This window comes from Solanum tuberosum, unplaced genomic scaffold, assembly GCF_000226075.1.
Source record: "Solanum tuberosum cultivar DM 1-3 516 R44 unplaced genomic scaffold, SolTub_3.0 scf00010, whole genome shotgun sequence".
Classification (NCBI taxonomy): domain Eukaryota; kingdom Viridiplantae; phylum Streptophyta; class Magnoliopsida; order Solanales; family Solanaceae; genus Solanum; species Solanum tuberosum.
The window spans coordinates 2360551-2373221 of NW_006238936.1; the positions used below are offsets into that span (position 1 = coordinate 2360551).

The window sequence follows — 12671 nt, forward strand, 5'->3', positions numbered from 1 at the left end:
TGTTCTCTCAAAAAATCCCGCCATAGCTGCAATGGCTAAGAAACCCCCAAAATTTTATCCCGCCGATGACATTAAGAAATCTTTTGTTAACAAACACAAATCAAAATCCACAAAACTTAGATTGATGATAAGTAATTTGCTAAGCAAGCTGAGAAGAAGTCGATGAAGGAAGAAAGAGAGATTTTTGCTTAAAATAAAAAGGAGAAAAATATGCTTCTTCAAGAGGGTGGGGTTGAAGAAGAAGAAACAGAGGAGGAGGAGGGTGGGTTGTGAAGAAGAAGAGATGTGGAGAGTGGGTTGGGGTCTAATTGAATTTTGATTTTTTTTTCTACTTTAATAAATTTGACGGGCCTATTTTTATTTTAAATTATTTTGCCACATCAGTTTTAGGGGTAATTAAATTCACTTTTAAGTAGTAAAGATGTGTAATAGGTTGTCATAATAGTTTAAGCGTGTAACTGACTTTTTGAAACAAATCTAAGAGAGAATTTATGTTTTTTCCCTTTTTAAAATAAATTTGTACCTCCATGACATGCATCGACTAAATAAATGAATAACTTCTTACTCGGTTTCTTTCCTCATTCATACCATACCCCAACATAGGCTTTTGCCCTAATTTGGCTATTCAAATAAACCAATGTTTCGCGAAGTTTATAGGTGGGAAGAGCACAATGATTTCAACAACCGGCTTACACATTTGTGTTCATGTTTCATCCAAAAAAAAGGTTAGGCTCAAATGGTGCCAAGTTTGATTCATACACTCACAAAGTGGTGACACAAAGGTATAGCAATTAGGTTCACTCTCAAATTTAATTAAACATTAATCTTTTAATTAAAATAACCCCACCCCCACACCCATGTACCGGTCTTCTTCTTCTTCAACCCACAATTTTAATGACTTAAAATTTCGTTTTGGCTCTTCTTCTTTTTTTTCTTCATTTTTAGTTATAAACAAATTACAGAATTTGCAAGAAGTAGAAAAAAATCGATCATTGGAGTCAAAAAATTGACCGACATTTGTGCATCTCTATTTTCAATAACTCGGATTGAGCAACCATCATTATTCATTAAACTTAATAAAAATGATATAACATTTTTTGATACTTTTGATTTCTCTTCATTGTCGATTTCAAAATAATTTATGGACGTCAATATTTTTTACAAAAATCTCAATAATCACCGAAGGAATAGAATATAATGAGTAACAGGGGAAGAAAAAGAAAGAGGAGAGAATTAGGTGGGTGTATTCGGGATGGGGTGGGATAGGTATTTTCTTTTTTGTTTTCGCCGGAGGAATCAATGGTGTATGGCGATGGCGGAGTCACATGGAAGAAGATGAAGAAGAAAGGGCAATAGGTTAGATGGGTTTTCTAGATTATTAAAGGGTGAAAATTAATTTTTATTTTTCAAAATTAAAATTTTGGGTCAGTTTGTCACGTGTCATAATTTTATTCGTGATTTTGTCAAGATAATATGTGTGAATTACACACACAATATTTTTAAAGCTAATTGTCATTTTATGTTCAATAGGTAAATATTCGTTAATATTGAAGTGTCTAATAGGTAAAAGTTCTAAGTTAAAGTGTTCAAGTGAATTATCCGAACAATTTTAAGGAGCTGTAGATGACTTAAGCTTATATATTATACATTTTCCAGCTACTATGACTTGTATTTGACTATTTGCTCACCAAAAGGAATAGTGTTTAGATTTGTAAATGACACAATAAAGTTGTGGCTTTACTATAAAAATCTATAAATCTATCGAATTTATTTAAGCTAAAACGATATTTAGATGGACAGGAGAAAGTATCAAATATATTGAACTGTTTTAGAATAGGAAGAATTTTACGTAAACCAAAATATCTCACCCTTAATTAAAACAAAAAAAATGTGAAAATAAATCTAGCTTTACATTAACATTTTCATCTAGTAGACCTAAAGAACAAAAATAAAAAGGTTAAAATTATCTTTGATGTATCTATCGCAAACAATTAAGAATTCGTATAAATATTTATACCAAAAACATCGACTTCTTGTATCGATCTTCTATTCGGCCAATTGAACAATAATATAATTTTCTAAATTTGATATGAATTTTATTTAATGTCTGATTCTTCAGATATCCCACTCCATTTTTTCATTCTTTCTGATGCTTGTGCCACCTGAAATAAAAAAGCAAAATGGTTTTATTATTTACAATTATATGGTTGGTAAAAAGCCAATAACTCTTAAATTCAAATTTGCAAAAATGAAATAAAATAAAAAGATTATTTCTAGAATATGTAATTACTATCTTAATGAAGAAAATAATTACCTCTTCGTTCCAATTGGTTTTATATACGATAACACAAAGAATTATTGTTTGCAAAAAAGTTCCAAAAATCATGCCCATCCATATTCCCTACAGAAAAGAGAAAAAAAAAATGAAGAGACAATTAGTGTAATGTAGACAATTTATCCGGATACAAATATCAATAGTTTATTCGAAATAACTTTATCGTTATATCAAAGTTTCCAGCTAAAATTTAAACTTAAAACTAAGCTAACGTTTGAGTTTGAGTTTTGACCATAGATTTAGTTGAAACTTGAAAAAGTGAGTTTTTGAAGTTGTGTTGAACAATAGTTTTTGGAATATGAAGTTATGTTTGGATATGCATTTTACTTGTTTTGTGAGTAGGCGTGAAATTTCATCCAAAAACTAGCTCAATTGAATATTTTTAGAAAACTGACCAAATTTCATGAACAAACAATGTTCAAAATTATACATAAACGTTCTTTAACTTGACTTCAGTTGACATATATGCCCTACAACTTTCGGTATGCACAAGTAGACACTTAAACTTGTATAAAGTTGAACAAGTAGATAAATGTGTCCTACGTGTCAATTCACGTGAGACACACCCAAACTGATTTTCATTATGTCATATAGGACACATGTGTCTACTTGTTCAACTTTATATAAGTTTACGTATCTACTTGTGCAGACTCAGAATTGGAGGGCAAAGATGTCTAGTTGAGATCAAGTAAAAGAACAATTTAGTATACCTTTGTTTTTAAACTACTAATCTATGGTCAAACCGGAGCTAAATTAATACAAGAAGATTTATGTTGTTACCTGAACTCCCAAACTTGTTTTATAGCCCAAGAGGAACCCAAGTGGGAGGCCAATGACATAGTAGCAAGCCAAATTAATGTATGCCACTAGTGCTTGCCATCCTCCTCCAACAGCAACACCTTCAATATTAGAAACATTCTAATTTATTCTTTGAGTTTGTACCTAAAGTTGCGCGGACTCTTCACTTTTGATTGTGCGGGTTCTTCAACAATACTCTACTAATCGAGAATCCGACACACACCCATTGACATTTTTTGAAGAGTCCAAGCAACATAGATTTGTACCAAATAGTTACTATTTGATTGGCACATCAACTGATGTGTGTGTGGAGAATTGTTTGAGTAAGAAACACACATATTTTGGTACCTGATATAACTGGCTGAACGCTATTAAGCAGCATTGTAACACCAAGAAGATATGCCAACTTAGAAACAGCTTTTTGCATTTTCTCACTGCTTGTGAAAAGCAATGCAAAATGGTCCTTGGTTAATATGATTAGTACCATGCAGAATATCCCAATCATGAGAGATTCAGCTACTGTGACGAAGACGGAATACTTTGCAGCCCTAGGATGGCCTGATCCAAGCTCGTTGGAAACGCGAACACTGAAATATCAACAAATGAAAATAACCGTTAGCAGTTACACTATTCGTTAGAGTTTAACTTTTGTGCACTGACAATGTCCTACTATAACTAGTAGAGTAGTAGTATACCTTATTGCTGCATTAATTCCAATGAACAACATGCCTTCCCATCCATTAAGGTTCATACTGAAACAATGAAGAAGAAAGAATCTAAGCTTGAAAAACAGAACAATTATGAACACATTATAAATTTTAAGTGCATATTTGCAAGATTGTACCAGATAGAAAGAGATCCAACAGCGATGACGGGGTCCTCAAGATGACCAGTTAGAACAATTATAGTCATAAAATACCAGATCTCCAAGCAAATCATCACTGCTGATGCAACAGAAAGCTTTACGAAGGGCCAAAGTTCCTTTAAGGCCAACCAAGACAACCCCTTCCAACTATCTTTGCACCAGCCAACAATATAAACCACTTGAGCCAGAGCAATAGCCCAAGCAGAAACATCATAGGCTGCAGCAGCACCAGTAACGCCCCATCGGAAAACTTTGATAAAAAGAAAGAGCACCCCGATATGCATGGCTAAAGCCATGAACCCAACCCATGCCAGGATCGCGACATTGCTTTGTGCTTGCAAGAACTTTTGGGTCGGGAAGTTGATAGCAAGGGAGAACATTTGAGGTATGATTTGTATCGAAAATTTTCCAGCTAACTCTGCTATGTCATCTCTTTGGCCTAATAACTTCAGTATCGGCGTGGAAAAGATGTAGAGTGGCATTATGCAGAAGCAAGAAGCAACAAGTATTATCCATGACCTCTGCAAGTAAACTCCTAACAATTCTATTTGGCCTGCACCAAATGCTTGTCCACAAAGTGTCTCAAGTGCACTACCCATGCCTAACTGATAATCCATCAAAAAAAAGATGAAGAATTAGAAAACTAACATAACCAATAACCTAAAAGAATGCTTATTCTAACCTTTTTGAGACTTTATATCATTTGACAATCAAAATCCTAGTTCTGTTTCATAATAAACTATTTGTGATCTATAGTCATAAGTCTCATCAAAGAGTGACAAAATCCAACATATCTTCGTTGTATTACATTTTACAAACAACCACAACAATAACAACAACTATCCCGCTATTTCAAGCAAGTTGGGGTCGGCTATATGAATACTCAATGCCCATATAACATAATATAAAGAAGAACAGAACTTTGAGAATTAGTAAGAACAAAAAAAGAACCTAACCAAGAATCCGAATGAGAAATTTGCTATCACCGATAAAGATATGGCAACGGCAGAGAGTTCTACATCACCAATATGTCCAACAAATATACTTGTGAAAGAATTAATCCCATAATTACACAGAATATTAAAGGCTATGGGACCTGCAATAGTCCATAACTTCCCAGATTCCATGCTAACCAAGTTCTTCAAATCTTGAAAGCCTTGTACTGGCGGATAATCTGCCAGCATGGTAGATGGAGCCGAGTGTAACTCAGTCGGCTCCATAGACGAGGAGCCCCCATATATCGGCACCTCCCCACCTGAACTGCCAGGTGTCTCCATTTCCAAGGTAACAAACTTCTTTGGTGAGAGTGCAGAGTTGTCTACCTCTGCTCTCCTTTGACCATTTTCTTTAACCCCCTCAATCTTTACACTCTTTTGAAAAAATTAATTTTGGGAAAATTTTGTTACTAAAGTTGACAAGTTAGGAAAACATTTCTCCTTTTTCTGTTTGCTTGTTTGTGTGAGTATATGGTCTTTCTTGTTTCAATTTCTGTTATATTATTTAGCTACAAAAGAGGAAACTATTGACAAGTGGTTAGTTGTTATTGTTGTAGTCAAGACAGTTATGTAAATTAAACTTAGGAAAGTAAAGTGTGGTTATAATTGGGCAGGTACAAACGTTACACTCATTTATAAAAAATAAAATTAACTCTCCCATTAAATTAGGTTAGAGGGTATATTCTTATTATAGTCATTTGGTTTACCATAGTAACAAAAATAATCTCAGTATAAAATTTTGCATAATGTTTGGTTGGTATAATCCAAACACATGTTTTAATGCTTTATATTATACACCTATATCTTATATCTCATTTTAAGTTCACTATACAAAATATCTACCAATAAAAATATATCCATTAAATAATTCCGTTATTATAACTTTTGATATTTTCAACTACCGTCTCATTCTAAGGTTAGGAAGCCCTCTCCTATAACCCTATGCAAGTCAGGATTTTCATTAAAGAGTTCAAAATATGAAGAAGTAAACACACGAAGAAGTTAAAGGGTTCAATGTCTACTATATATACGTAAAAAATATTTTAACCATATATCAATAGTGTAATTTACTAGCTCTGCCCCGACCCTCTGATCCAAACATACATTCCTTCAAAAGTGAAATGTATGTTTTGTTTTGCTTTTGTTCTTTGGAATTTACAAAAAAAAAAAAAGTGACAATTTTTAAGCAAAGTAAACAAGATTTTCTATATTCATGATACATTTTACAAAATACCATGATGAGCATTTTGCTACTAATTCTCAGTGGGATTTTGAAGACAATAAAAAAGAACTCTACATTCAGTGAAGCTGGGAAAAATCAACTTGCATACTAGTTGAGAAGCAGACCTAACTTGAAGCTTGAGAGTCTTTTGAATATCTTGAACGTTGAGGATTATAACCCGAGCTGAAACCTCCGTCTCGTGATGTCCCGTTACTTGAATCAATTCCTACCCCATGGAATGATTCACCAGATACTAATGCTTGGAGCAGCTTCGGAGGTTGAGGCGTTGTCACCTCGACTACTCCTTCCAACATTTTCACCACCATTCCCATGGAAGGCCTCGTTGATTCATCGTCCTGAATGCACCAAATAGCTATCAATCCCACACGTTCTGCCTCCGTGAGGTTGTACGTTCCATGTAGTCTTTCATCCATAACTGCAGCAATGTTTCCTTCGACTATTTGACGTGCTGCCCACGGTGGGAAAAACCACTTCTCCTCTGTTCCACCCTCTTCGCCTTTAGCTGAAGGTGGTGACTCTACATTGCGTCGACCACCTATCAGTTCCAATAATGTCATGCCATAGCTATATACATCAGCTTTCGTTGTGATCGCTAATCCAGAGATCCACTCGGGTGCAACATAGCCCCAGGTACCCCTCATGGTTGCCAACACTCTACTAAAGTCCCTACCAAGGAGCTTTGCAAGTCCAAAATCAGAAACCTTTGCTGAAAAATCTTCATGTAGCAGAATATTCTCTGGTTTAATGTCGCAATGTATTATACAATTGCGACACTCTTCATGTAAATAAGCAATACCTCTTGCTGTCCCTACAGCAATTCGGAATCTAACATCCCAACTTAGATTCTGACCATCTCGCCTTAAATATGCGCTAAGAGGACCCTTTGACATGTACTCATAAACCAGAAGCCTATGAGAATTTTCAGTGCAAAATCCTCTCAATCTCACTAAATTAACATGCTGAATGTTCCCTATTGTGCATACCTCAGCTCGAAATTCCTTTTCACCACCACCAGGTCTTTCAAGTCTCTTCACAGCTACGAGTGAAGAATCCGATAGCTCCCCTAGGAACACAGTTCCAAAACCACCATGACCAAGCTTCTCCGAGAATCCCTTTGTTGCAGCATTAAGCTCTTTGTATGAAAATACCTTCAAATTCATTATAGGAAATACATCTTCCTCATCTTTTTTCTTCCTCCTTACTCTTCTCCTCCTAACTACCAAGAAAGTCCCAATTCCAACTAACAGAATTACCACAAATCCACAGATCATTTCGATCACAAGTAATCTGACTTGAATCTGATTCTTTCGAGTATTCCCTCCTCCTTGAACTCTAACATATAGCTTATCCTCAACAGTGCCATCGGAAGTAAGATTCCTAAGATTGAGCAATGACCCATATAAACTCTTGCACAAATTAGTCTTCTCATTGTGATACAAACCAATACAAGAACAATTACCTAAACACTCTCTCTCACATTCATTTCTAGTTCCAGAAACTGAAACTACCCTTGCTCCATCATATTTAACCATTCCAACCTCTTCAAACCTATCATTCTCACCACAAACTTCATTACTCTCGAGGTGACAGCCACCCGAAAAATCCCCTGCATCCCATGAATCACCATCCAAAGGGGTGAACCCTGGTAAACACTTACATGGATTCAATGACTTACTATTACAGAACCCCAAATTCCCACAAAGACCGTAAGTACTACACATATTCTCTGGCTGTGACCAAAACATGTTCCAACTTTGCGCCTGTTGGATCCAAGTGAACTGTTTAACCTGTCCAGTGAAATCAACCATGAATCTAGTTAAAGGAGGAGGCATTCCATTCTCTAATGTCACCGCTGAGTATCCAAATGATGCCATAGGGGTAAAAGGTGATTCAAAATTGAACTTGTAAATGTAAGGAACAGTCATTTCTGGTACATCAACAAATGCATTTTCACTCCATTTCCCAGTGGACCAATATGGATAAGTACCATTATAAAAAAGAACTATCTCACCATAACTATGTGGTTGGAGCCTTAAAGAGTACCTTCCAGGTGATGGATCATTAGTACTTCTCCAAGATGTCAGCCATTTTGTTGCAGTCAAGTTCATCCCAGGAAGCCATGTATCTGTAGGAAAATCAAAACTTTCCCATACCAAAACACCTTCATTAGAAACAAGAACCAAATTCCCTTGGTCCAAAAGCTTCACATCACTAGCTTTCTCCAAATTGGTTGTTTCCCATACAATGGTTCTTGAATCTTCCTTCAAAACTAATCTCCCATCCTCACTAATCTCCAAAGTAGCTAAAAATGGATTCTTGATGGGTTTTTCACGATTAGCAACCCAAACATAAGTAGGGGTAGGAATTGAAGCAAACCAAATCCCTAAATACCATTTACTCTCATCATTAGTCTTGAAAAACCCCACTTCAAATGTCTTGTTTTCACTCAAAACAGTGAAGTTCCCACTTAGTAAAACTCTAGATTTGTTCAAAGATTCAAACTTTATGCTCCCTTCTAAAGATCCCAACTTTCTTTCAGCTGAAAAAGACTCTTTAGTGAGTTCAGCTACATGGGTCATGTTTACATTTTGCATTCTTGATTTTGCTGTTTCTGAACTGACCTCAAATGCCATAGAAATTGTGATGAAAAGTAAAATGAAAATTGCTTTCTGTGGAATCATGGTGATGAATTTTGCTTAGCTAAAGAAAAAAAGATTTTGGTTTTTAAGGAAACATTGAAAAGCTCAGAGAATATTTGTACTGTTTTTGAGAAATTTCAGTGTATGGAAAATTTTGGTGATGTTTGTCCTAATATCTGCTAAAAAGCTGCCACCACGGACGATATAAAGGATGCATGTCCAATTTACTGCTATAACCTTGTTCCCCTCTAAGGAATCTTGTTTATTCTACTCCCCGTTTTAGTTTATATTAAGGTGTTTGATTAAATTTATAATTTAAGAAAAAAGGAGATTTTTTAAAAAAATTATACAAATTTATGTAGTTATATTAGAAGTAATTAATCGGAGAAGTTTAAAGGAAAATTGTTACTTTATTAAATATAACAAAAAAAAAATTCTTTATTTTAATTTGTATGACGTACGATAATCTGAATTCTAAGAGTCAAGTTTATTTATCTTGATCGTTCATTTGAAAATACAATCTTTAAAGTTTTTGCCCTTTTGACAATAATTTATATATTTAGAAACTACATAAATCATAAGAACTAACATATTTAAAGAACATACAAATAAATTGAGATAAAATTATTTTTTAATTGACTTTTGAAATCTAAACCATCTCATAACTCATATGCATTAGGATCGAGGAAATGTCGGTTTTTCGAGGACGGACTTAAAAGAAAAGTGTGTTGTATAAATGGCACGGACTTAGTACGATGGTGGAATAATTGAATTGGTTGAGGGTAATACTGTCATTTAAGAAGATTTTGAGTTGAAAAGTTTACCGTGGAAAAGAGATATTGTGGCAGACATAAAGATCTTAAAGTCCACTCACCAGAGGAATATATTAAATAAATTATTATTTTTGTGTCTTTTTTTTAATCTTATTATTAGTTTATATTTTCGAATATTTCTCAGAAACTATAATCTCAACTTGTTTATTGAAACCTCTTTTGTAATTCACACTCAGTTTTCTATTAAGTTCAAACTTGTTTTCAATAATTTATTTCAAAAGCGTTTTTACAAATTTGTTGAGTTAAACTTAAAGACTAGTAATGTATTGCATAAGTAATATAAAAAAAAATCAATTATTTATAACTAAATTTGCAATATTTACGTTTGATTTGAAATAATGAAGTTATTTAATTTTATTTTTCGTCTCAAATTGATTGGCTACTATATTGACGCATATGATTACAAAAATAAAATGTTATCTACGATTAGTATGTAATTTGGATAACATATTATAATTTATTTATCCAATTATATAATGAAGTCAATAGAGTAAGGTTAAATAAGAGGACCCCATGAAGCAAAGACTTTTTGTGTATATCAACAAATAAATAAATTGTTAGTCTAAAAAAGATGATTAACGATTCTTAATTGAAGCATCGACAAAGAACAAATACAAATGGTTACGTTAGATAAAAATTGATTAATAATTAATGTTTCAACATTTTAAGTCTATCAAGTTGTGTTTACTATAGACAATCTTGTTAATGGGTCTCACGACGGTCGAACATGTTACGATAGATATTGAATTATCATATTAAAATTATAGTATATTGTGGTATTTGTTATAGATTTTAGATTTTTTTTTGTATTTAGGTACGATTTACAGTATTTATAAAAAACTTATTAAAATACCATATCAAAGTAAATAATTACATATACAATTCAATAAATATAGAATAATATTAGTAGTACAAATTGAACTAATTATTTAGACTATATTAGAACTTTGACTACTTTATCTATATGAAGGAAATTATTTATACTTTTTTTCAATATTTCTACATATATAAAATGTTAATATGATATAATTAAAACATTTCTTAAAAAGTCAAAAAGTCATTATATATTCTTTATTACTACATGAATATATTTGAATTTTCCTGCAACTATAAACTCACTTTCCAATATAATATATATGACTTCCTCCGTTTACTTTGATTTCTTTACGTACTAAAAATAAATGTTTGTTTTTATTTGTTTAGTTTAAAAAATTGAGAGATTATTTATCTATTAATTTTTAATTTATCATTATTATTAATTATAGTCATTTTTCAATGTATTTATTAAAATATTAAATTTATTATATTTGAAATCGATGATAATATTCTTAAAAGAACATGTCAAGTCAATACAAAATGTGTAAAAATGAAAAATAGTAGTACATGTCTTTTGATTTAAGCACTAAACAAAACTTTTTTTATATTCCTTTTATATATTTATTTTATTATATAGTATAAAAGAGTAGCTGGCTATGATTTTTCATAATGTTTGAAAAGTATTTAACAATTAGGTAATCGAAGTTGGTGAAATCCTTTGACCAATGTGTTTCTTCACCATAGAGTATTATTTTAACACTTCCAATAACTTGTAGATGCAATAATTATGATGTTTACATTTAATTAATCCTTTTCCCCTACGCGTGTTAGCGTCCCATATTTTTTAATACGATTTTCATAGGGTTAACAAACATAGACTTTATCATATATTATGATTTTAAATTTTGTGTATTGATAAAAAAGAAATCAATTTCTTACACAATCAAGTTAAAACTTACAAGTCACACATATATATAATAATATAAAAAAATAACATGAGATTTTTCCATAGAAAATTAGCTTGGTTGATCTGTCCTTCTCGACTTCTCCCTTATTTATTCATAAACTAGTAAAATTACCCGCGCTTCATGCGGAAATTTAATATCACGAAATTTATAAAACAATACTTAAAACCTATCGGTCATAAAAATTAAAACACCATATTGTCTTGCATACAAGATTACGTAGTAACAAACATTAATAATGTAAAGGAAAATGAAAATTATTACATCTTATCATTTATCCTTAATAACATAAGCATAAATTAATGACCGTAAAAATACATACTAGGATCTGTAACATAAGCAATGGTGTCAGTGAACCACTCCACAGGAGCAAAGTACACAAATATTTAATTGTGAAGAAGAAGAGTAGGTTCAAAATTTTCGTTGTTTTAAAATGAGAGGAAATCCCTTTATTTATAGACAAAGGAAAATGAAAATTATTACATCTTATTTTATTCTTAATAACATAAGCATAAATTAATAATTGTAAAAATATATATCAGGATCTATAACATAAGCAATGGTGTCATTGAGCCACTCAACAAGAGCAAACTACTCAAATATTTATATTTAATTGTGAAGAAGAAGAAGAAGAAGAAGAAGAAGAGTAGGTTCATAATTTTTGTTGTTTTAAAATGAGAAGAAATCCCTCTATTTATAGACAATAAAGGGTAGTGTGAACAAATGTTTATTGTGCTTTATCGGAAAGGTTACAACTATTTGGAAAAGTTGCAACCCTTCGGAAAGGTCACAACTTTTCATAAAAGTCGCAACTCTTCATAAAAGTCGCAACTTTTCATTAAAGTCGCAACTCTTCATAAAACTCACAACTTTTCATAAATATCACAACTTTTCATGAAAGAGGAAGGCTAGTTTTGGAAATAAATAAATTATAAGTGAATTCTTGTTTGTGGTGACGCCACGTAAGCGGGCCTAAGATTCTCAACTCTGAAACACCTATATCAAAGTTGTGTGTAATTTGCATGAAATTCATATTTTCAAATTTAAATTAGCAAGTGATATTTCATAAATTCAGCTAATCCTTTTCTTTTTGAAAGTATTTTTTTTATAGTTAATTTTGTGTTGGACAAGAAAGGAATTCTGTGTGATTTAGTTTTTGAAGAAAAAAAAAACAATAACAAT

General features: G+C 32.3%; 2 protein-coding genes across 2 annotated transcripts; both read right to left on the reverse strand.

Moving 5' to 3' along the window:
* Window positions 1-1891: 1891 nt before the first annotated feature.
* LOC102603998 (protein DETOXIFICATION 34) lies at window positions 1892-5364 on the reverse strand. Its single transcript, XM_006339539.2, has 7 exons — window positions 4955-5364; window positions 3978-4603; window positions 3829-3885; window positions 3482-3720; window positions 3116-3234; window positions 2315-2401; window positions 1892-2162 (listed from the first exon to the last, which is right to left on the reverse strand). Exons 1-7 carry the CDS (start codon window positions 5273-5275, stop codon window positions 2097-2099), a joined length of 1515 nt encoding a protein of 504 aa, XP_006339601.2. The 5' UTR covers window positions 5276-5364; the 3' UTR covers window positions 1892-2096.
* LOC102604334 (G-type lectin S-receptor-like serine/threonine-protein kinase SD2-2) lies at window positions 4517-9052 on the reverse strand. The gene is made up of 2 exons (XM_006339540.2): window positions 6341-9052; window positions 4517-4603 (listed from the first exon to the last, which is right to left on the reverse strand). The coding sequence occupies exon 1, from the start codon at window positions 8915-8917 to the stop codon at window positions 6341-6343; it is 2577 nt and encodes an 858-aa protein (XP_006339602.1). The 5' UTR covers window positions 8918-9052; the 3' UTR covers window positions 4517-4603.
* Between the last annotated feature and the right edge of the window lie 3619 nt (window positions 9053-12671).

Coding starts and splice junctions, on each gene's coding strand:
- LOC102603998 (XM_006339539.2), bottom strand. CDS start 5,275: ATGGAGACACCTGGCAGTTCAGGTGGGGAGGTGCCGATATATGGGGGC. Junction 3,886..3,977: donor GTTGGATCTCTTTCTATCTG/GTACAATCTTGC, acceptor TCATTGTTTCAG/TATGAACCTTAATGGATGGG. Junction 3,721..3,828: donor GGAATTAATGCAGCAATAAG/GTATACTACTAC, acceptor TTGATATTTCAG/TGTTCGCGTTTCCAACGAGC.
- LOC102604334 (XM_006339540.2), bottom strand. CDS start 8,917: ATGATTCCACAGAAAGCAATTTTCATTTTACTTTTCATCACAATTTCT.